At 41.5% G+C, this 25,704-nt stretch overlaps 1 protein-coding gene across 4 annotated transcripts in view; it reads right to left on the reverse strand.

Annotated features, from left to right (window-relative positions):
- Nucleotides 1-6,126: 6,126 nt before the first annotated feature.
- MAML1 (mastermind like transcriptional coactivator 1) overlaps nt 6,127-25,704 on the reverse strand; it is a 28,554-nt gene continuing 8,976 nt past the window's right edge. Inside the window, exons 2-6 of one of the 4 annotated variants that reach the window (XM_043490891.1) lie at nt 23,327-23,495; nt 21,662-23,080; nt 17,148-17,408; nt 14,232-14,343; nt 6,127-10,896 (exon numbers count right to left, since the gene is read on the reverse strand). In XM_043490891.1, the coding sequence (XP_043346826.1) occupies nt 9,908-10,896; nt 14,232-14,343; nt 17,148-17,408; nt 21,662-23,080; nt 23,327-23,380 (2,835 nt within the window). In that variant the 5' untranslated portion in view covers nt 23,381-23,495 and the 3' untranslated portion in view covers nt 6,127-9,907. Of the gene's footprint in view, nt 10,897-14,231; nt 14,344-17,147; nt 17,409-21,661; nt 23,084-23,326; nt 23,496-25,704 lie in introns of all 4 variants that reach the window. The other 3 variants (XM_043490890.1, XM_038414172.2, XM_038414173.2) reach the window with 3 other exon arrangements.

A 25,704-nucleotide genomic window follows, 5' to 3' on the forward strand; every position in this document is an offset into this window, starting at 1 on the left:
TCTAGTTTTCCCTCAGTGGAGACAAAATTAATGGAGGATGTAATTGATGGTCCTAACCCCTCTAATTTTGGGCTCAGAGTAGTGCTGTATGTGATGTTGATTTATATGGTCAGGATTATGACTAAGGTTAACCCAATAATTGTGGGAAATGTTAAAATGCTCTGAATTTGAGCATCAAAAGAGTAAAGGCCAATAGCAGCTTCAGTGAACAGGGGCCTTAGCTCCCTCACCCCTTCCCTACTTCCAAGACAAGGAGCTGTTGTGAAATCTTGTAGTTGGACCCTACCAAATTCACAGCCAGGAAAAACGCATCACAGACCGTGAAAGCTGGTCTTTTGTGTGCTTTTGCCCTCTACGATAGATTTCACAAGGGAGGCTAGTGTTTCTCAAAGTGGAGGTCCTGATCCAAGAGAGAGGTGTAAAGGGTATTGCAGTTATTTTAGGGAGCTCATGGTATTGCCACCCTTACTTATGCACTGCCTTCAAAGCTGGGCAAATGGGAGAGCTGAGGCTGCTGACTGGGCACCCAGCCGTGAAGGCAGCACTTCACCAGCAGCAGCACAGATGTAAGGGTAGTAATACCATACTATACCATCTTATTTCTGCTCTGCTGCTGGCAGAGGCGCTGCTTTCAGAAATTAGCTCCCACTCAGGAGCCACCACTCTCTAGTTGCCCAGTCCTGAAGGTAGCACCACTACCAGGAGCGGCAAGGGTAGCAGTACTGCAAACTCCTCCCCCATAGCTCCTTTTTGGGCAGGACCCCTACAATTAAACTGTGAAATTTCAGATTTAAATAGCAGAAATCATGAAATTTATGATTTTTTTAAATCCTGCAACTGTGAAATTGACCAAAATGGACTGTGAATTTGGTAGGGCCCTACTTATAGTAAAAGGTATGGTGCAGTAACTTGGCCAAAACGATCACTCTTATTTCTGGCTCTGTACCATTCACAAAATAATTAAATCCCAACACAATCTCAACACATTGAAAATAGACGTACCTCAACAGAAGGAGCTGACAAGAAAGTACAGGGTATCAAGAATATCTCTTCACAGGAAGTCAGGCTGGATCTTACTTCTATTGAAAGTCCCTAGAATGGCATTACAAAACTCATACAGAAGAAACTGCAACAGAGCACTTGGCAAATAATCTTTAGATATATCAGCTAATTAAGAGGATTAATGCCATGCAAACCAGGTGCCTTCTTGTTTTTCAGCTTCTGCAATGTTTTTTACACTTTTGATTTTTACCTCAGATACATCTATATCTAGGTCTAATGGTTTGTCATTGTTAAATTCCAGTCTTGTAACTGGTTCTGGTTGGTTTAGCACTTCTTTGAAGTATTCTATCAATTTTCTTGTTCCTCTTCTGTTTTCAAAATTTCTCCTTGTTTTCCATTCAGAGAGACACTTCTGAATTTTGATCCATATCTGGTTAACTGTTTCATAGAATCATAGAATCATAGAATATCAGGGTTGGAAGGGACCCCAGAAGGTCATCTAGTCCAACCCCCTGCTCAAAGCAGGACCAAGTCCCAGTTAAATCATCCCAGCTAGGGCTTTGTCAAGCCTGACCTTAAAAACCTCTAAGGAAGGAGATTCACCACCTCCCTAGGTAACGCACATTCCAGTGTTTCACCACCCTCTTAGTGAAAAGTTTTTTCCTAATATCCAATCTAAACTCCCCCATTGCAACTGAGACAATTACTCATCGTTCTGTCACTCTGTACCATTGAGAACAGTCTAGAGCCATCCTCTTTGAAACCCCTTTCAGGTAGTTGAAAGCAGCTATCAAATCACACTCATTCTTCTCTTCTGCAGACTAAACAATCCAGCTCCCCTCAGCCTCTCCTCATAAGTCATGTGCTCCAGGACTCCTAATCATTTTTGTTGCCCTTAGTTGTACTCTTTCCAATTTATCCACATCCTTCCTGTAGTGTGGGGCCCAAACACTGGACACAGTACTCCTTCAGGATTGTGTAGGCTGTTCTTTTATCGTTTCTATCCCCTGCTTCTTCAGCTTCACTACCCTTATTTTTTGCATCGTTTCTTTACTGCTTTGTCTAGGTTCCTGTAGGTTTGTTTAGTTTCTTCAGTCACATGTTGTAGTACTAGAGCCTTTGTCTATAATTTTCCATGTTTCTTCTGAGATCCACTGTTCTTTATTGTTTCTTCTCTTCCTACTAATTATCTTTTCAGCTGCTTCTAACACAGCTGTTTTGAAAAGATCCCAGTATTTTTCCAATTAGTTTTCTTCAAGGTCTTTAAGAGCCTCAGACCTGTTCTTGACCTCTATCTGGTACTCTTTTCGTATCCTGCAATCTTGTAGTTTCTGTGTATTGAATAATCTGAGTCTGTTTTCTTTCCGAGTGCTTTAAACTTCAATTTGATGTTTGCTTTCAGCAAGTAAAAAGAAAAAGGAGTACTTGTGGCACCTCAGGCCATGTCTACACTACCCGCCAGATCGGTGGGTAGTGATCGAGCTATCGGGGATCGATTTATCGCGTCTAGTGTCGACACGATAAATAGATCCCCGATTGCTCTGCCGTCGACTCCGGAACTCCACCATAGCGAAAGGCGGAAGCAGAGTCAACGGGGGAGCAGCGGCTGTCGATCCCGCACCGCGAGGATGCGAAGTAAGTGATTCTAAGTCTATCTAAGATACGTCGACTTCAGCTACGCTATTCTCGTAGCTGAAGTTGTGTATCTTAGATTGATCCCCTGGTGTAGACCAAGCCTTAGAGACTAACAAATTTATTTGAGCATAAGCTTTCGTGAGCTATAGCTCACTTCATCGGATGCAACGATGAAGTAAGCTGTAGCTCACGAAAGCTTATGCTCAAATAAATTTGTTAGTCTCTAAGGTGCCACAAGTCCTCCTTTTCTTTTTGCGGATACAGACTAACACGGCTGCTACTCTGAAACCTTTCAGTAAGTAGCGATAGCTCCCTATATCTGCTCCTCTGAATACTCTTGTGTTTAACACTAATGTTTTCCACCTCTGACTAACAGATATAGTCGATCTCATTTTGCATATGGCCATCTAGTGAAATCCATGTCTTTGTGTACGTTTTTATGTTGGAAGAAAGAATTGCAGATACTTAGATAGTTTTCGGCACAAAATTCAAAAAGTCTTGTGCCACTGTCTGTCATTCCAGTTGTATGTGGGCCGATGACCGTTTTTCAACCTCTTCTTTCATTTCCAAGCTGGGCATTAACATCTCCCATAACCAGGACAAGATCTTGGTTTGGTATTTCTTTCATTACATCATTCAATTCTGTATAGAATCTTTGTCCTCTTCATCTGCATCGTTTGTTGGAGCACATGCCTGGACTATGGTGCACTTAATGTGCCGAGAGTGGAATCTAGCTGCCAGTAGCTTATCGGATATTGGCTGCCAATTCATAAGTGATTTCTTTGCAGCGCTATTTATGAGCATTCCTACACCTCTCATATTTGGTTCCCCATGAATACAACATTATTTTTTCTCCAGATGTTACCATACCTTGATCTTTCCATCTAACTTCACGAAGTCCTAGGATGCCAATTTTATATCTATCCATTCCTTTGATTAACTGTACTAATTTTCCTGTACTATTTAAAGTTTGTACATTTCAGATAGCTATGGATGTACTCTTTTTGGCTGTCAGAAATTGGGCCATTGAGTGGGTAACTTCCAGGATCAAGACAGGCATAAGGCAGGGGCCCATCCTGTCTGCTTTTTTGTTTATGCTAATCAGACTATGGATTAAAACAACGCGACAGTGATACATGTGGCCTAAGATGAAACAATTCAAGGCTATTTGATCTAGACTTTGCTGACATCACTTTTATCAACGAAGATACCAACAGACTACAAAAATGCACAAAGCAAGTAAAAGAAGTAATAGAGAAGATAGGTTTGAGATAGAAAGCAAAGAAATGTAAAGTCATGTTAACGGGGACAGAAACCAAAATTGAAGAGGAGAAACTGGGGAAAGTGGACAATGTTACATATCTTGAAAGTACCATCAGCCAAGATGGTTATCAGTTCCAAGGAAAGAAGAATCAGAAAGGCAAACGCTGCATTTGGAAGACTCAAAGACATCTGGCAACTCAAAAACCATCTCCCTCAACACAAAACTAAATGTGTACAAAGCAATTGTTATCGCATTCACAACATTTAGTAGTGAGACATGTCAACTTACCAAGAAAGATACGCAAAAGCTGGATGCATTTCATCACAAATGTCTAAGAATAGGGAATAAGAGATGGGAAGATGAACAAAGTCAGAAAAATCACTGGACAAGGCACTCTCTCACAAATAACCTACAAAAGACGACATCAGTGGCTGGGACATATGCGGAGAATGGAAAAAGAACGCTTACCAAATACCGCCCTTGAATGGAAGCCAGAAAATGCAAGAAGAGAGGAAGACTGCAAATAACATGGAAATGAGCAGCTCTGAACAACATCAAGCACCTCAAACATGAAATGGAAAGATTTGGAGAGAAGGGCAGTTGACAGGCAAGGATGGCAAATGTGGGTAGCCCACTGTGCAGCAAAGCACAGGATGGACTAAGGTCTAAATAAGAGGACTTTGAAAATACTCAAACATGGAAGAGAAGAACTGGACTAAAATTGGACCCTCTGATGGCATATTTATGCAAGTTTTCTAATCATTGGTGCTAATCTGTGGTCAAAGTAGAGATGAGTAAGAGGGAGGTTCAAAACTTGAGAAGGCTAGAGATGAAGTTTGTCAGTTACTGGAATCTACGTTGTACCAACTATTTTGATAAACAGGAAACACTAAAAACCAATAACTTTAGGTCTGCCTAGTCCTTTCATATACGATATGGCTCACCTTCAATTTCCAACGTTTAGCTTGTCATACCATGCACAACCTGCTGTCATAAGATCAGAATTTAAGATCCATGCTTTCTGACAAAACAGCAGTAGAAGCTAGTATCATCTGAGTGGGCATATGCTGATCCAAAGATTTTTTGCTTAGAGCTATGAAGCCTTAAGATCACACGCTATTCTAAACAGAGTAAGCAGCTTCTACCAAAAAGAGACGCAACAAGCCACAGCTAGCCCAGAGTAAGATTCTGGAGTAACTCTTTCCCCATTTCCTACCCCATTCTTTCCCACCCATATCAAGCAGCATTGATATGCTTTGAAGGAAGCAGCATTTATTCCTCAGCCAAAGGAAGTCAGAGCATTTAACAGAAGAGGAAGATCAGAGAACTCCACTTCAGTCTTGTGTTTTGATGCACAAGTGCAGGGACTATTGATAACTAGGGTTTTTGCAAAATACATTTTTCTGAAAAAAATTCCACGTTCATATCAATGTCTTTAGTGCAGATTTTATCATCGACATTGTAAATTGTTTGAGTCAGCAATTTTTTTAAAAAACACTTTAGTACTTAAAGTACCAATAACCTCAGGCCTAAATTTTCAAGAACTTAGTTGCCCACATTTTGGTACCAGTTTGAAATTTTTGACCTCAACAATTAGCAGTATTTCTGTTGTCTCTCAATGGTTTAAAATAGGGAGGCTGCATGACGAGCAGCATAACTTCTTCCTTTTTTGCAAGTTTTACTAATACCACCTTTATTTTTTGGAAAGTTGGGCACAATTTAAAAGTTCTAGTAGACAATACCATCCGTAGCAACTCACTGCTAGTCTCTCTCCAAGACAAGTGAAAAAACAAACATTAAAAACCTTTTACACCTAAAATCTGGAAATAAGAGTAGAGAGGGAAGCTTGAAACCAACTTTCTCTCCCAACCATAGGATCTAACAAAGAAGAGCCATTTAAAAAAGCAATAACACATAGGATCTAGTTGAATATTAAACTTAATTTTTCTAATTTAAGTGAAGCTTCTGGCGGTTGGCCGGAGAATATCCTTATCCTTCCCCACTTCACTCCCACTGCAGTACTGGTCTCAATTTGGAAAGGACTTGGAAGGAAGGAAAGTTATGTTAGGAGGACAGACAGAATATGAGCATTACTAATCAAAGCAATAGGTGTCCACAAATCTTCTCCCACCATCTATCATTAGGCTAAGGACAAACCTCACTGAGAACGATGATGCAAAAATCCTTGCTCAGCTCACACAAAGGTATAAGGTCACAGGCATATGTTTAATACACTAGCAAAATATTTATTTTTATAACGATAAAACAGAAATGAAGGATTTCTTTTTTGGTGTGCACCAGTAATTGTAGTAAAAGAATAAGGGGATTAATGGGCTCTTCATACATTTCAATGACAAAAACACAAAGGTTAACATCAAATTCAATTATTCTCCATTTACAAGCATAAAACTTACCATAGCCCCCCAAAAACATATATATAAAGAATTATAGTTTTAAAATCTATAAAAAGTAAAAAATATACAGTCAGAAGATCTAACTTATTCAATCTTTAATATAAAACTGTAAACATTTATTTACACAAAGGAAATGTGTATAACAAAAGTCTGAGCACCCTTTTCAATTGAGTTGTGGTTTTTGGAAGGCAGTGGATGTTGCACAGTGACAATTCTGACCCCCTTCCCAACTACCCAAAACTGCAGTTTATAAATAAAGCCATGGGCGGCTGTGACTAGGTAAAGGCAAACTACATCTTATTGCTCGGAAGCCGCATCAAAATGGAAAACCCAAGTGCATATATAAACAACTACATGTAGAAGAGTTTAAGGACAACGCGTAGCTCATCTTCATCCATGCACTTATGTACATCTAGAGTCCATTTTCAGTGTCCACTGAACTGTCTTTAAACGCTGTTAGAGCAATACCATGTTTTAACAGTTTCATCGTGTTGTGTAGTCAGGGACAAACAAAACGTGTGCGTTTAAAAATAAAATAGCAGTCAAGACCAAGTTCAAACAGTTCTAAATCCAGGTTTAACACTGTTTGTACATGATGACTAAAAGATGTTATAAACCAGTTTGCCTACAACCATGTTTGAAAAGTGTTTAAACAGTACCGTGGCTATTGCAGACAAGGCCCTACAGTTAAATCGGGACATCAATATGAACAAACCCTCAGGTCATGCAGGGCGATATCCATCAACTTCCACAACAATGGAGGGAACAGTACCTCTGTAGTTTCTTCTGTGTGAGAGGCTATATGTATATTGACACACACAGGGTCTTTTTTGGTAGCAAGTATGCTAAACAGATCTTCTGTCCCTCAGATTATAGAATAATGATGGATAATATTTTGTTTTAGAACTAACTTCCATGTGTTAAATTCACTGAACAATGTGGAGGATTTCACCACATATAATAAACAGGGAAGAAATAGGATTTAAATTCTACCACCGTTATTTCTCAGTGTTTGTTAAGTAGGAAGAAAAGTGACATTACAGGATGCCACTGTTAAGAATGAGGTCCCAAGCACCCCCAACAGGAAAGGAAGGCACACTGGTGCAAAGTTAACACATTTTTTTTTTAAAAAGTACAATGAATGCCCCCCACCCCGCAAAAAAAGGTTAATAGCGTCAGAAGACTTATGAAATTTTTCTTGGCCCAATTTTTTGTTCAACGCAATACTGAAACCAATCTTACTAAGATTTCTCCCACCTCCTCCACAAATTGTTGATATCAGAGAAGTTAGGATTAGGTAATTTTAAATCTCAGCTATTTTACCTAGAAAAATCTTAAAAACAATGTCACTAATACCAGTGTCACTGGCACTTACTTCTCATTCAATGATCAACTCCCTATCTTACCTTGTTTTAAATAACTTACAAGGGATTGAATTTGCTTCAGTGGAGTTTCAACCTCTATCTATTCAATGGTGAAATCCACTGGTCAACATACAGCTATCAACAGCCTCTATATCATCCAAACTCTGTTTAACAGGGCATAATTAACTCACATTAGGTAAATGTGTAGGACAAAACTAGGTTCCTGTGTATTTGGACAGGGTTAAATTAAAACTATTAGTGTTAAAAGCAGTTTGTTTTTAAAAAGTGCAAGTTGTCTAATAAATGAGCTGCAGAGACAGTAAAATATTTTCTTCCTAGCATTCACTGTTATCCTTCACTCCCCCTCCCATCTTCCCCCCCCCCCAAAAAAAAAGCTTAAAATCCCCCCATGCTTCTGCAGTGCAGAAAGGCTCCTGAAGATACGAGTCTGTGTTGAAGGAAATCCTTTTAATCATAATGCTGGAAAATTTTAAGGAGCTTTACAAAAATGGAAAAAAGTTGGCCCGCTATTTTTTTTTAAATGGGGCTTGGAGGGAAAGAGGTATTTGTGCAGCTAAAACAAAAACTTTATTTCCATTCTAAATTAAAAATTAAGGCAAGGTGGTTTGTTGGTGAGAGGGGAATATTTGGTAGCAAGTTAAGGACTTTAGAACACTGACTGTTCTCATTGCTTTTCGTACCCTGTGTGAGACTGACCCTAACACATCGGGGTGAGGGTGAGCAGTCTCTGTGGGCTTCTGCTTCAAGTGAGATTAGAGAAGGCAATCCACCTGTTCACAGAAAGATTATCTAACTCAGTGGTTCTCAAACTTTTGTACTGATGACCCCTTTCACATAGCAAGCCTATGAGTGCAACCCCCCTTATAAATTAAAAACAACATTTTTTTATATATTTAACATCCTTACAGATGCTGGAGGCAAAGCGGGGCTTGGGGTGGAGGCTGACAGTTTGCAAACCCCCATGTAATAATCTCACAATCCCCTGAGGGGGCCCGACCCCCAGTTTGAGAACCCCTGATCTAACTAAATACTCCCTCCCCGCCAGTTTGTGAAAGTGGGAGATTTTCACATTGGAGCAATCTTGAAACAAGGTTAGTATTTTTCCAGGCTCCCTGTGCTATTACTTGCAGATATTTACATTTTAGTAAGGACTTTCCACTTCTCAGCCCAGTGCTGCTTTTATGCACTTGATCCTAAAGTGACAAAATCTTGTGCTTATGGCATTACTGTATTTAGTTTCGGAGAAGACTCATCTAACAAATTCCACATTAGGAATACACTGCAGAAACAAACAGTAAAACAAGATGAGCTGTGATGGGGCAAAGCCCTCATTTAAACACAGCTAACTTTGGAAATGAGTTATGATGAAATGTGCAAATTAAATTGGTTTATGTTTAAGTCGGATATATTTGAAAAGTTCTCCCATAAGAAAGTCCCTCTATAAACTGAGCAAGATAAAAGCCAAGAACTCTGTCCCTCCACAACAGAATTGGAGCTTGGGAGTCCACAATCCATTAAGGAAGTCACTAATCTAGGCCAACTGGCCAGGTTTTAACACTTTCTTTCATCTATCACCAGCATTCAGAAAAAAATGCAGTAAATATTGTGAAATACCACTTGCTTGTTGAGAGTACAGGTACACACTTCACTGGTGGGGAAAAAGAACTGACTCAAAATAAAGAATGTTTTGCAAATGTACTGAGGTGCACATCCTCTCCTCCGGCAAAAATGAAGTAAAAAATTTGGTAGGGCAATACTGTAGCTAATAGCATGCCAAGCTGGGAACAATAATCAACTCAAGTATTAGCTGCAGGAGAATAAGCCCTAAACATAAAATACTTGCCATTTTATTTGCTTTCTTTCTGCACCATTGTTGTGGATTTTTGTTTATTTTTAAATAATTAAAAACCTAAGTTTCAAAACACTGCAAGTGAGATTTCTGAAGGGCTGACTGGGATGCACACAAATTTGCCTGACCTGTTCAAATGTGCACCACAGATGCCACAAAAATAAATGCATTGTCATTGCAGACCTGCTTGGTGCACCATTATGTGTCGAAGCCTGTTGGGAAGCAGCTCCAGTCCATTTCCCAATCATTTACCTCTAATGCCTGCAAGTCTCTTCAATGCCACAGGTTTTTGGTCCAAAGTGTAGTTTATATTTCATGAAATTAAAAAAATAAGAGTAGAAAACCCTCAAGCCCCATTTTAATGAGTTCCTAACAACTCATCCAAGTCATTCATCCATTCCTCTGAAGTCCTGTTTTTCAGCAAAGAGTCTATCAGATCTGCGTCACCGGTCAAGCTCTGTAGTCCATTATTGCCTGATTGGCCACTGTAGGCAAAAGGCAGCTCCTGACTGGTGGTCCTCACTGAGTAACCTTGGGTACAGTGCAGATTGGCTCTATTGGGCAGTTGCTGATTTGGATTCTGGCCAAAAGCAGTCAGATCTGGAACGGCTTGGCTCATGCTAGGCAAGACTTGTTGCGAGGGTACCTGCTGTTGGGTAGGTGGGTTTGTCCTCTGCTGTGCACCTAAAGATGACAACATCTGCCCAGAGACAGCAGAGTTCATGGAGGCCATTGATCTGCTGGTGCTTAGGCTTACCTGAGGCATCCCTGGAGCAAACTGCTGGTTGGCCATCTTTAGGTGAGTTTGCTGCATGTGGAAAGTGGAGGTGGCAGTAAATGACCCTAAGCCACCACTTCCTTGTGTCTGGTTATTCATATTAGGCATACCTTGGTGTTGCCAAGATGGATTTTGGGCGCCAATAGCTGCTGGCACTCTTGCCATCTGTGGCTTGGCTATGGTTGGATTCAGTGCCCCCTTATTGTGCTGCTGAGAAATGCTTGGGTTTCCCAGGGTGCTCTGCCCATACCCAGCAGGAACAGGAGCGCCCTGACCCAAGCTGGGCTGCCTTTGCATTTGTAGTTGTCCGTTGGCACTTTGATTTGCATGCTGTGAAATCATTTGTGTCATACCAGATGTCATGCTGTACAGTCCCCCTCGCTGAATATTTTGCATACTAGTGTACTGAGTCACACCTCGATCCTGCTGACTGGAGCCTGATTGGAGAGGAGGAACAGAGCTGTGTCCAGGTCCAATCTGAATCATGTTCTGGGTCTGAGAAAACATCCGTGGACTGCTGGAGTTGGACTGTCCTAAGTTACTTACCCCGGTCATGGCTGGAGATGACCCTGTAACACACAGCGATATTTACTACGTTAACTGTTTATTTCAATTTAACCAGAGCCTATCTAGACCTTTAGACGCTATTTCACATATATGTAGTAGATGCATTTAACTAGATATAATTGTAACAACATACATATACACACAGAGAATATAAATGGGAAAGTTCTATATTACAAATCAGTCTTGTGGTATGTCAGTAAAGAAGCTTCCAACTACTGCCCCGTAAGTAAGGCTGCGGGTTGGTCATGGATTTCGTGACTTTCAGTGACTTCTGCAGCGGTGGGTGCGCCTGGCTCAGGGGCAGCTTAGGCAGCCCCTGCACCAGTTGCACTGGCCGCTGCTGGGGCAGTCTCAGGCCACCATGCCTCCAGCAGCAGAGTTTGGGTGTGGGAGGAGGTAGGGGGTTGGGGCATGGGACGGGTGAGGCCCGCTCTGAGCGGCGCTTACCTAGGAGGCTCCCCGGAAGCAGTGACATCCCCCTTGCTCAGCTGCTAGGCAGAGGCATGACCAGGCAGATCTGCATGCTGCCTCAGCCCAGAGTGCTGGCTTTGCAGCTCCCATTGGCTGGGAAGTGGCGGGGATGGTGCCTGCAGGCAAAGGCAGCCATGCCTCTGCCTAAGCAGTTGAGCAAGGGGGATGTCGCCTCTTCCTGGGAACCCCCCAGGAAAGCACCGCCCAGAGCCTGCCTCACCGCATCCTGTGCCCCAACCCCCTGCCCCTTCCCACACCCAAACTCTGCTGCTGCTGGAGGGGGGGAGAGGAGTGTTTAGGCAAGGATCCAGGTAGGGAGCACTGCCGCCCTCCCACTCCCCCCGAGCACCCTGGCTGCCCTTTCCTAGTCCCCCCATCCCCCCACCCAAAGTTTGAGTTAGGGGTATATAGTAGAAGTCATGGACTAGTCACAGGTTGTGAATTTTTGTTTACTGCCTGTGACCTGTCCATGACTTTTACTAAAAATACCCATGACTAAAATGTAGCCTTACCCATAAGTCAGTGATCGCTACTGATCAACATGCACAGGTGTGATTATAACAGAACATCAGCAATTTGAATGCCACTTCTTTTGGAGAAGGCAGAAACCAAGATCATAAGGGCCAGATTTTTAAAGGTGCTTAGGCTCCTAAAAATGCAGACAGGTGCCTAGTGGGATTTTCAAAAGCACCTAGGAATCTAACTCTTATTGAAATCAATTGGAGTTATGCATCGAGGCACTTCTGAAAATCCCATTAGGAGCCTATTTGGATCTTTAGGCTCCTAAAGACCTTTAAAAATCTGACCCAAAGTGCCTATTGCAGGGCTAATGAGATAAAGATTTAAGTCCTTCACATCAGAGTTCATGTCCGTGAAAGTGCTCTGAACTGGGAGACGAGGGCCATCATGCTGAAATATAGCATCAGGCTGAGGAGGAGGGCAGACTATCCAACTTGTTCATCTAGACTGGATGCAAATAGTCTAACTCATCATTAGGGTATATGCCAAATCATCTCTAACTGATAACGCATGTTTTATCAGTTTCAGTTTGAATGTTAGGACTTTCAAACCAGATAATACATCTATTTTCAGTTGAGTAACTTTTTTTCAACATGCAAGACTGATACAAACATGATAATCACAGGAATAAGCAATATGCTCAGTAAACCACCAAGGCAGCAGCTCCTTTTTAACTCTACTTAAAAGCATTTATGCAGAATGACAGCTCTCTCTCCCCCAGTTTGAGTCCAAAATATATAAAGAGACAAGAGGAATACATAAGAAAGTGTACAGAAAAAAATGCCTAGAAATAGTTCCAATGCATTTTCTGCAATGAGATATAAAGGAATCCCAAGAGCTCAAGTCCCTCTTTCAAATTTGTTAAACTGAGGCAGCCACTCTTACCAGAAGAGCAGGGGGTGAATGTTTTGAACTCAAGATAAGTGCAAAAAAATAGATAGTTTGAATGATAAGGGCTTTCAAAGCATTAAACAAGTTATCAGTGAAATATACCATCAAAAAAAGTTCAGAAGTCCATTTTTTGCCATGCTAATAAGCAAAGAGGAGGGACATATGCCTGGATGTAACAGTGATAAAATATCTATAGTTAGCATGACTATAGGGTAAAACCAATGGTGTTTTTAACGATGCTGTTACTCGGTATTTCTAACTGATCTACCACTGCATTTCTGGTGCTAATGGTGGGGAAAAATGAGTACTGCAACGCTCAGATTGAGGGACAATACTCACCACCTATCCTACATACCTATCGGTTATAGATGTACAAAGATTTCCTCTCTTACTCCTGTATCAACTTACTTCTGTTACTTATCTTGAGGAAAATAATTGCCTGGCCATAGAAGTCACATTTCATATCACTGACTAAGATGTTGCAGGTTACCATCCATCAGCATCATTACTATAATGGTATCTTGTTTATATTTCCACATTAAGAAGTTGCACTTCAATGGGGATACTGGAGGTGAGGGGAGAGCAGGGCAGAAGGAGGAAGGAAATGAGCTTTTTTTTTAAGTTCTTTTACCGCCAGAGAAAGTGAGTGGACCAATATCCGCAGACATATTTATACTCAAAACAGTTGCTTGTCCCAATGCAGGGGAAGTCTCTTTCTGATACAAAGAGATGGGTGATTACTGGCCTCCAATGTTTTCACATCAGTTAAGCTATTCCACCTGACTGGAAATTATACCTTCTTGCTACCACCATTAATATGCTAACAGATGTAGCAAGTTCCACCTCTCACCTCCACAAATAAATGCAGACTATCACCCTAAAATGCAGAGGATCAAAGCTCATATTCCTCACTCAAATCAGCAGGGATAAGAGTGCTGTGGATGCCAAAAAGTTCAGGCTCTTAAGTGGGGAAAAAAGGTTCTTGTGTTTTTCTTGTGAGGCCCTATGATGAATATAGGGAGTGACGACGTTCAGCTTCAGAAAGAGCTGTATCCTTCATGTATTGGAGGCTAGGTAACTATAATTTGGGGCCTCTATGGGAAGAGGAAGGAGGAGAAAGTCACTTGATCTCCAAGGACCCTTGGGAAATGTAAAGACATTTAAGAATTTTCATGCCATCCTTTATCCAAGCACTACAGACTTATTCCTAGAGGCATATTAAAGAGTTGGATACTTAAGTTGGCATAAAAACATTCAATTAATGCATGTGGGATAGGCAGTTTTGTTAAATAGCAACTGAAGTCAGAGTATGTATCAAAATTTAAAGAGGAACAAAAGAAGGGAACAATAAATATTAACAAGTTATGAAGTCCAGGGACTTTGAAGACACCCTACTTTTATTCCCAAGGAGCAATCTCTTTTCACCATTATTAATTCAAATCCCATGTTTGTTTACCTGTGAACTGTCCAACCTGCTGCTGGTAAGGGTTCTGTGCCTGATCTTGGTATTGAGGGGGTGGTCGGGTCAGGTGCCGCTGGAGCTGCTGCTCTTGTTGGTGCCGCTTTTCCTACGAAAGGTTCAATACAAGAGTTAGAAAAAAAGAATCAACACTTAATTTCAAGTGATAACTATAGGGGCTTTAATAGCGTTATACAGTAACTCCTCACTTAAAGTCGTCCCAGTTAACGTTGTTTTGTTGCTGATCAATTAGGGAACATGCTCGTTTAAAGTTGCGCAATGCTCCCTTATAACGTCATTTGGCAGCTGCTTGCTTTGTCCACTGCTTGCAGGAAGAGCAGCCCATTGGCGCTAGCTGGTGGGGGCTTGGAACCAGGGTGGACTGGCAGCCCCCCATCAGTTCCCTGCTCCCCTAAGTTCCCTGTGCAGCAACCGCCCAGCAGGCTATCAATTGTCAGCAGTTCAGCTGTCCCTCCCCTCACGGCGGTGTGCTGCTCCTGCCCTCTGCCTTGGAGCTGCTCCCGGGATCCTCCTGCTTGCTGTGCATAGGGGGAGGGAGAGAGGTGCTAATGTCTGGGTGTCCCTCTGCCCCCTGCTTACTCCTTCTCCATATAGAGCAGGTGGGGACACAACAGGGCTCAGGACAGAGAGCTTGCTGGCAGCAGCTGCTGTCTCAACTTCCTGATATACTTAAAAAGGCAATGTACTTAGAGTGGTGTCAGCATACTTAAAGGGGCAATGCGCATCTCTCTCTCCCGCCCCACACAGAGTGTGCATCTCTGTCTCCCCTCGCTCCATTCCTGTTGCCTTATAGAGCGTGAGGCTACACTAACAATATGTTAACCCTTGAGGGCTCAACCGAATGCTAGTTCATCATTTAGCAGTAAGGCATTCCCTGGGAAATATCCCACCCTCGAACTTCACCACCTCAACCAAGCTTCACAATCATCATTGCTGTGTACAGTATTAAATTGTCTGTTTAAAACTTATATACACCCACACACACCCCTACACCTCATATATATGTATATTATATATAAAAATATAAATAAAAAAATATATAGTTGTCTGGTGAAAAAAGTTTCCCTGGAACCTAACTCCCCTCATTTATACTAATTCTTATGGGGAAATTGGATTCATTTAACACTGTTTCACTTAAAGTCGCATTTTTCAGGGACACAACTACAACATTAAGCAAGGAGTTACTGTACAGCCAACCCAGAAGAATAATCTCTCTTTACAGGGGTCAAGTGCGATAATTTTTATTTAAAAGAGGAAGGGACAGGAGTGCAGATTAGTAAATAGCAGTTGACAGAATTCTGATAAACTCAGAGAAAAAAAATGCACAAATTGAAAGCCAGGATGACAGAAACACGCATTAGAAGTTGCGGCAATGCATCTCTAAAAGCTCTCAGATGTGAGGAAAACTGGAATGTCAGTCTTTCAATCAATGCCTATTCAGTAAATAGGCCTGAAGAAGACCTTTGTGTAAGCTCAAAAGCCCCTCTCTCTCTCTTTCTCACACGCACACCTACAAAAGTTGGTCCAATAAAAGATATTACCTCACCCACCTTGCCTCTCTAATATTCAGTAAATAGCCATTTTCAGTAGCATTTCTGAAAACACTACAGGGAAAAGATGCACTTTTACCCAACTTCCCCCACTATCAATGTATCTCATTTTAAAGGGGCCCAGCAAAACAGAAAAGTGAATTTCTTCTTTTATTATGTAGAAAGAAGACTGAAAGGTTGTTTTTAAAGATTTTTCCTGCCTCTGCCTATCCCAGTTTTCCTAAAAGACCATGAAACCTACTAGTTCTCTAGCTATGATAGAGAACTAATACCAGTGACGTTATTCACTATTTAAGACGGTTTTAACAGTCCATTAACTCAGCTGGAGGAAAGCTCTCCATTAAAGATTCAACAACCCTACCTCTTCAATTTGGTGGAGAAAGCTCCCAGTCCACATCAAAGTCATCTAACAAATCCACCAGTAAAAATAGGGAACCAAGAGTTGACATTCAGGGGATGGGAGGGGAAGGAATGAAAGGTATTATTTAAAAAAAAAAAAGTTCTTTCAGGCTTTCTTTGAAGATCATAAACCCAAAGGGGTGCTGCCACAGTCAGAGGCACATTTGAGAGTAAGCACCGCTGGTCTTTCTTCTGGGGGTTGGTCTTGAATGGCCAGGGAATTCTGGGAGACAGTCTCTAGGAGGGAATGATGCAAGTTGTAGTTCCAGATCATGCAACTGCCAAGCTATACTAAAAAGCTACCTCGGCTCCAAAGCTGAGAGAGCTGGAGTGAGGCAGAAGAGAGGCCTACAGGAAAGGACGAAAAAGGACTCACATCAAGGGGTAAGCATTTGAAGGTATTGCCCTGAAGGCCTTTCAGCAAGGGTACAGGGCTGAAGCCTGTAGTTGGGCATGTATGCTTATTTAGGGGGCCAGACTTCCTGTGAGGGAGAAAAACTCTTCGAGCTCTGTGCCAATGTGGGAATATGGCTAAAGGAACCGATACTAAGGGTACGGCTACAGTAGAGAGTTTAAAGCGGCGCTGCTGCACCAGTGCTGCTGTAAGCTCTTTAATGTAGCTGGTCTAAGCTGGTGGGAGAGAGCTCTCCTGTCAGCTTAACTACTTCCATATTAGGAGAGATGAAAAAGACGGGGACTTTTCAGCTTGGAAAAGCGATGACTAAGAGGTGATATGATATAGGTCTATCAAATTGTGAATGGTATGGAGAAAGCGAATATGGAAGTGTTATTTACCCCGTCACATAACACCAGAACCAGGGGTCACCCAAAGAAATTAATAGGCAGCAGGTTTAAAATAAAAGGAAGTACTACTTCATACAATGCCCAGTCAACCAGGGGACCTCATGTCAGGAGATGTTGTGAACAGTATGGCTGTTCTTACCTGTTCAGCTAGCAGTTGTTGCTGCCTCTGCCCTATTAGGAACTGCTGCTTCTGTTGCTCCATCAGCAAATGCTTTTGTTGTTGCTTCTGCTGGTCCAGTAACATCTGGTGTTGCTTCATTACCACGGCTTGCTGCTGATTGCTGAGATAGGCTGTGTTGTTATGATTACCTGCCATGGAAACACTGGAAGGCTGAGCACTGACACCAGGGCCTGGGACAGAAACAGGAACACGAGGAACACTGGGAGAAGGGTTTTGATCCTGCAGAATATAAATATCATCAGTTATACGAGTGGCTTGGGTATTACTGAATCTACAAGCGCTATATGAACATATTCAGGTCAGCAAGATCATCACTCATGACAAATGATTACATAACTAGAGAATGGCAAAGTACTATTACTTTATCTCTTACAGGACACAAGTCATAACAATATCCCTAAGAAAACAGACACTTGGAAAGCCATATCCATTTTTGTGTTTCCACACAGTTAATTAATAAAGTTCAGTGTAAAAATGGAGTGTAAAACAAGTCTAGCAAAATATTTTTAATTCTCAATCTATAAAGTTTCAGATTAACCTGTGACAATTTCAGATTAACTACCTGGGAAACAAAAAGAAACATGAGGTGGCCAAGAAGAAATGTGTAGCAAGGGCCAGGCACGAATAAAGTGATTAGAGGAAGAGGAGCTACACAACATTCATGGAGAGAGGCTGCAGTGTCAATCTTATTTACAACACTTCCCCCGTGCCTCACGTAAATGAATGGCCCCATGTATGCTTCTACCCAGCTAGGAGCACACTGCCAGGCATTAATAGAAAGGTGAAGGGAAGAAAGAAAAAAAAAAAAAATCCACAAATCACCACTCTGACATCCTGCTAGTATCCATGTAGTGGACTAACTATTAATCTTTATTCAAGCCTCCAAAACTTCAGTGCTGTTTTCAAAAGCAAGTTGTAAACCATTAAGTACAACATGCATCTGTGCTCCCAGAACCTTCTTTTGAAAAGAAGAAACATTTTGAATTGTATTCCCAAAATAACCTTAATAGGGGATTTATTATAGGCACACAGAGATTAATTTAATTTAGTAAACTACCAGGAACTATAGGATGAGATTAAGCAATACAAGATACCAATTCTGCAAGAAATTATAAATGTTATTAGTTTCATTGAATTCTACAGCACTACTCATAAGTATTTGCATTCTCCACTAAACCCCTGATTCTGCAGATAGCCTTTCCAGTATAATCCTCTCCCCACCATAGGCTTCTGCTTCCTTGATTAGGCGTCATATATCTCATTAATTCAACATTAATTACTCGCAGCATACCATAACTAGTGTGAAGTACACAAACTTTCTACATTTACTTGGATGGCAGGATTTCAAATGAAGACTGCATAAAGCAAATCTGAGATACATTCTATTTGAATCTGAAATTATACCTAGTAGATACCAACAAAAATATTACAGTAATCCTGCTTCTTTCAATTTCTGATTGTACAACTGAATTATTGTTAACCAGATAAAACTACTGTTAATAAGGAGTTGGTGGTATTTAGTAAGGGAGGGGGAAGAGCGTTTTTTTTCCACCAAAATGTATAGTCCAAAAGCATGATTTTTAATGTCCTGAGCCACTAGACGATCTCTAGAAGAGCTGACCAAAAAAAAAACAAACAAACAAACAAACAAAAAAAAAAACAGACTAACAGTACAGAGATAAGTTTGGGTCTTTAGTTTAGCATCCAATATTTAGTGTTTGATATTCTTGTATTTTCTCCACGTAGCTGAAAACTGCAGCATAAAACTGCTCTTTTAGGAGACTTGAATGAACATATGTGCTACCTATAAAACAGCAACAATATCAGAGAAGTAAGACAAATACTAAGTCTGCTTTGACAGTTTTACAGGTAACCACATCAAAAGTCTTATTTGCAACTCCTGTGGTTACCTGCGGACATCTTCCAACCCCAGCTTTAATCTTGATCATAGTATTTTTCACACCATTTTTTTTTTAAATTAAAATGTCAGATACTGAGGTGTGATGCCAGCTCCTCTACTCCCCAGTTTAATCAGATACTGTGAATCAAAAGTAATTGATATTGCACTGTATAAGGGCTGGTCTACACAAACTTGCAGCAAATTAACTAGGTCTGTTTTAATTAACTTCTTTTGTTATTTCAACGCACATTAGGGTATGGATTCGCCCCAAGTCAGCAAACATGAAAAAACTGCTGCTGAGGTGTTACTTCTCCCCATTTTATCAGTGCCATGTTAAAGGTGACTTACAAAGGAAAAAAACCTGGAATGATGCCTTCTTTGCTTTTTATGAAGCATAAAGCAGCTCTGATTTACAAAAAAAATTCTGCTTGGTCTTTACCTTAGAACAGGGGTATGCAAACTTTTTGGCATGAGGGCTACATCTGGGTATAGAAATTTTATGATGAGCCATGAATGCTCACGAAATTGGGGTTCGGCTGCGGGCAGGGTGAGGGCTCTGGCTGGGGGGTGCAGACTTCAGGGTGGGGCCAGAAATGAGGAGTTCAGGATGTGGGAGGGGGCTCCGGGCTGGGGATGAGGGGTTTGGAGTGCAGGAGGGTGCAGGCTGGGACTGAGGGGTTCAGAGGGCGGGGGCGGGTGGCTCGAGGGGGCAGACTCTGGGCACCAATTACCTCAAGAGGCTCCTGTAAGCAGCAGCATGTCCCCCCTCCGGCTCCTACACGGAGACACCGCCAGGCTGCTCTGCTGTGCGCTGCCCTGTCTGCAGGGACTGACCCTGCAGCTCCCAGCGTAGGAGCCAGAGGGGGGACATGCCACTGCTTCCGGGAGCCGCGCAGATCCCCAGACCCGGCTCCCCAGCAGGAGCTCGAGGGCCAGATCCAAACAGCCGGCTCGCCGGATCCGGCTCATGAGCTGTAGTTTGCCTACCCCAGCCTTAGGAGCATCAAGATTACCTCAATCAAAAAACAGGAAAGACATGATTTGAAGGACCATATTACTGGAGTAAGAGCTCTAACAGCCTTTAGCTGGAGGGACAGGCTTTTACATTTTTAAAAAAGATCTTTTCTCTCAACTGTTCAACAAGCATTTGTGTTCTAGGTGTTAAACACCACAGTTTTAAATATTCTTACAAGTCATCCTCAATTGCACAGATTTGTACTTATGATACCATTTGAGTATTTGTATCCTATTAGTTCTGCAGTCTTCCAGGAATAACAGGGTAGACAAGTCAGGAATTTTTAACGTAAAACAAGCATAACAAGTCTTTTGGGAAAAAGCATTAGTACACCATAAAGCAAGAGAACAATAACGCCTTTTTTTCCTTTGCAGGTCACCTTTTATTCTGCATATTGTACTCCTGGGGTAATTCTGCACCAAAAATTAAAAATTCTGTGCACAATATTTTAAAATTCTGCATATTTTATTTGTCAAAACACTATATAATCATGGCAGTTCCAATTATTTTGGTAACTTATTTCAAAATATCTGTCAGCAACTAGGTCTGTAACAACACAGACACACAAAATTTCCCCCAGGGTTAGAGAGTTAAAGAAACCCCCTACAACAACTCAGTTCCTGTTTCTCTCCCCCCCCCCCCTCAGTCCAGACACCCGCACCCCCTCCCTTCCCCAGAGCCCAGCCACGTGGCACCCCCCAGCTGACACATTCCAAATCCCTGGGCTCTGGGGTTGAGAGAGCATGAGGGAGAAATAGACTGATGCTGGGTCCCAGTTTCCTGCATGGTGCTGCCTTCCTGCAGCTGCTGGGAATCCTCCAGCTCCTCCTCCCACCAGCAACATCTTCTATTTGAGAGCTGGGTGCTCTGCTGGGTCCAGCAACCCCTAGTGGCAGCCAGCAGCTCTACAGTCCATATTTGCCAGGAAAAAAGGAAATTCTGAGCACAACATTAATTCTGTGCAAATTCTGCATTGCGCATCAGCACAGAATTCTCCCAGGAGTAATACTGCCTCAGGTAGACAAATGTTACCACTGTTAATTTCCACCGGGGGGGGCGTGGGCACGGCGTGGAGGAAGGGAGAGGATATGAACCTCTCCAACCTCTAAGATTGAAGATAATCAGCCTTGGGATTTCACTTAAAACACAGTCCATTTGTTCTCCCAATGGCCCCAACTATTCATATGAGCCGCAACACCCTCAGGAGTCAAGAATATCCAGAAGGACACAGACCTGAGGTCTTCAAACAAGTCACCCGAGAAGAGGAGACATTGATTGAAAGGAAAAGTAAGGTTCCTTTGAGAATTATTTTTAAGTTTTAAACAATAAATTATTTTAGATAAATGTTTACAAAGTATTCGAGTATATTAAGGAATTTGGTTCCCACATAGTGTATTAAGCTGGAAATATATATCTTTTGCTTGCTTTGGAATGGAAAATTAGGATATTCAGTAAACTGTATTTCCAAATAATTGCAACTAATAATTGAATCTAGTCCTACCCACACAGCACTCCAAGATCTATTACTTCACAATGATAACAGCCCATAACATTTACCTGGCTGTGTGGTACTAGAGGTCTGTAGGCAATATTTCCAGACTTCTGCTTCATCACGAACATCCCATTTTGTTCTTCACTCATATGAGGCAGTGGCGGTTGCTGGCGTTGCTGCAGATATGCCAACATAGGTGTCTTGTTCTGGCCAGGTACTGTAACTCCTTGCTCACACTCTGCTTTGTAATGTGAAAGAGGTTTTGTGTTGCCATAATCTAGCATGGAGCCTTGGCTATTTACAGGGTTCTGGTTCAGGCTGTTTTGCTGATGACTCAACATATTCACATGGTAATTGCCTCCATTCCTGGGAGAACTCTTATTTGCCATACTAGGAATTATGAGTTTCTGGTTACTGAAGTCCTGTTGGTAAACTGAAGGGCTGGTGGGATTGTCCATTGTGTAGGGGACACCCAGTGGACTATGAGAAGGTCCAGATTGCTGCCAGCTGGATATCTGACTGGTTTGGTGGACTTGTGAAGCCTGCTGCTGGTTCTGCAACATCTGGTCTCTTTTCTGCTTAGCAGCTATCTGTTGAAGTTGGTGAGCAGAGGACATTTCTTTGGCATTTCCTGTGCCCTGTCCAGATAATAATACATTGGGTAGAGGCCTTTGCACATTTTGAGACTGGTTTGATGCCTGCATCATGGACTGGTTAGGATTTTCAGTCACTGGCTGACTGGAAGACTGGAACATAGTCTGAGAGCCCCCAACTGCTGGAGAAGCAGCACTAACAGGTACAGAGGAGGCTCCAATGAACGTTGGACCTGAAGAAGTGGATCTGACTTGTGGAGACCCCATCTGCTGTTCCTGCTCAAACGCTGCTGGGGAAAATTCAGTCTTTATGTTAATGTCTTGTGGCAATGGAGTTTGTGCAGCTGAATTTGAAGAATCTGCATCCTTCTTCTCCTCAAAGTCTTCATTAAATAGATCCTTCATGTCTTCATCAGGCACTGATCTATTAAGTTCATCAATGAGTTCCTTCCATTCCTGCTCATTAAGATTAAGATCGGGCATCAAGTTATTCTGAGATATAGAACCACCTGCTCCAGCAATCATACAAGGAAGGTCATCCACTGGCTCTTGCTTGAGTTCTTTGTTCAAACCCAAAGGAAATGAGTCATCAGCATCACTACGTCCATTCAGCTGAAGGTTAGAATCTGGAAGACACTTTTTATTGATGCTATCCAGTCCCATTGAATGCTTTCCATTGAGCTGTAAGGTATCGCCACCGGAAGATTTCTTGTCAAGTTGATGTAGTGGGGATAAAGGACGTACGCCATTGGAGGAGCCACTTACCCCACCAAGACCATCTTCACAACGCAATTTCTTGGACACAGAAAACATATCCCCATACCCATTCTGTTGATCTCCATTCTGAGGGGAAGCAGCACTATCAAGTTTTCTTTTCACCGTCTCATGGAGCTGCTGGGGGAAAAAAAAAAGCCAATTTTAAGAGTTTTAGTTTTATATGTTTTACTACAATATGACCATTATCTTCTACCATATCAATAGTTAGCCCAGCTCTTTCCACCCTCAAACATCCAAAAGCTAAAGGTTCTACTATAATGGCACACTTCATAATGAGTGAATGTTTCTGAACCAATCAATTTTACTCAGTACTTCAAGATATGCTGAACACAACAACTCTTGAACACAAGAGCAGCTTACAAAAATGGAAGATAGGTCTTTCCTCTGCCACGAACAACCTCTTTTGCAAGCCATCTTCCTAAGGAAATCTTCTGCTCAAGAAAGATTGTTAGATTAGACTTTTAAAATTGTCTTAAATCATAACTTCCTGCTTTGAACAAGGAAGCAAAAAAGCTAAAGAATTTAAAACCTAGGAGATAATGGAGAAAAAATTGTGTATAGAAATTATTAAACCTTTCCCTCTTCAGAAATCCAACATACATGTTAAAGTTTTATTTTTATTTTTTGGATGAGATGTATTGTATAGATAACTGTAAGAAGTATTTGGGGTGAGAGAAGGTCTGGCTATGCTATACGGCAGCCATTTATATAGTGGCCTCATTTATATGCTAAGGTAAATAGCTCATCATTGTAAATTCTTTATACACAAATCATATTGTTTTGTTTAGTGTGAACACTGACTCCTCTATTAATACCTTCATGATTCATGCTTATCTAAAAGTGATTCAAAGTACACTGATCAGTGTTCCTATATCACACTGGGATGAATTTGAGTGACATTTTCTTCCCAGAGGATTTAATTCCCTAGCATACATACCACCACCATGGATAAACCAAACACCTTATTGCTAACCCTATATAGCTAGCTCGTCTCATCAGACTGTACATGCAAGTTCTCTTATTTCATAGTGCCATCTAGAAGCAAGTAGAGGGAACAGCATCAGATCTAGTCAGCCTTGTCATTACAAAAGCTTGGGACTCTCCGTTCATCTTATCTCCTCTGGCAGCACTTAATCTATAAGCTTGCTACCAATGACGCTAAACAAGGCTTGAAAAGTCTCCTGCGCACACCAAGGGTGAACAGGAATCCTTCCCAGCAAATTCATCACCTTGTGCAGAAACAAAGCTTCATTTAAAAAGATAAATGCCATCTACACTGGGATATTATATGCAAACTCCTAGTGTAAACACATTACAACAGCAGAGCACTGTGTGTTTGGAGCTGGGAGGCTTCTGCTATCACCCCGTCATCCGGGATGACTACGACCCCTGCACACTGCCTTAAGTAAGGATGGCTGCAGAATCCCCACAAGAGACATCTATCTGGTGTCAGCCAAACAAGAGCTCTCTGATATGGTAGAAAAAAGCCTGTCTTTTTTTTTTTTTTAAATACACTAAATGGAGCCTCCCTACTAAGTCTTCTCCTTCCTGTTCTTGAGTTTGATGAGCCCAGATAACGAGGAGGGAAACCTCTGTCTCCCACCACTCAAGCAGAGTCAATAAAAATTGTTTTGGGGGTTGGGGGGAGGTGGGAGGAAAGGAGTTACATAACAGATCTGGGAGGAAACATACACTGATTTAGGGATAGCAGTATTAGTTAATATATTAAAATGGTAGCCAAGTATCAATTGATTTTAGGAGGTAACACTGATTATTTTAATGTCTGCATGGGTGAGGTGAGCTATGTTATAATTCGAAGCACAGAATTCAACTAGCAGGAGACCAGGATTTTCCAGCCCTAGCCTGTGAATGGTTGGGAGAGGTATCTAACCACTGGGAGACTAGGAACAAATGGGTAAGTCTGGAGGATGAGCATGAGATACTGGTGTATTTTGGCTTGAAGAGTAGGCTTACAGCTTAGGCTAGGAAGTGTTGGGTAAATTTTTCAAGCCTTGGTTGTAAGAAAAACAAAACATACATTTGATAAAAATCTGGGTTTTTTAGAAAATGTTGCTGGCTCTGCTTTCATTTTGTTTTTTGTACTTAATTGACCAAGAAGCACAGTACAGATGCAATATTTGCCTTTCAGCACGTTTCCTATTGTTTAGTCAGTTTCCCAACTGGGAAAATTGAAGCACAAGGTGGTTGAGTAACTTGCCCACGGTCACATAGTGAGTCAGTGGCTCAGATCTAAAATAGGATCCTCCTTTGCTTTAAACCATTAGACACCACTCCCTCAATACTTACATGCACATATCTCCAGAAAGAACTGAAACCCAAGAGCGATAATTGAACTTTTAATACTGAACATATTCTTTCCCTAGTTGGAGCAAATTTTTATGTTAAGAACATATACCTTACATCTTTCATAATATCTCCTCAAACTTTAGAAACTTCCAATTCATTTGAAAGCACACTGGTGTTAAAATGATTTTGTTTTGTGGTCAGATATCTGACCACAAAAAGTAACAATCAGAGGCAGTCCAAGAAAAAACACTTTCTCACCTCAAGTTGTATTTGCATCTTTGCTCCAAAGTGGAGAGAGTTTAAAAACCAAAACTTAGAGTGTGTATGTGCAGTAAGTTGATTCTTAAGAATTCATCAAGATACTTAACATCTTGCTTCCCTTATCAAAGTCAGAGGACATTCTAAAGACATCTGGGCCTGTATACAGCATC

Source organism: Dermochelys coriacea, chromosome 8 (assembly GCF_009764565.3).
Source record: "Dermochelys coriacea isolate rDerCor1 chromosome 8, rDerCor1.pri.v4, whole genome shotgun sequence".
Lineage (NCBI taxonomy): Eukaryota > Metazoa > Chordata > Testudines > Dermochelyidae > Dermochelys > Dermochelys coriacea.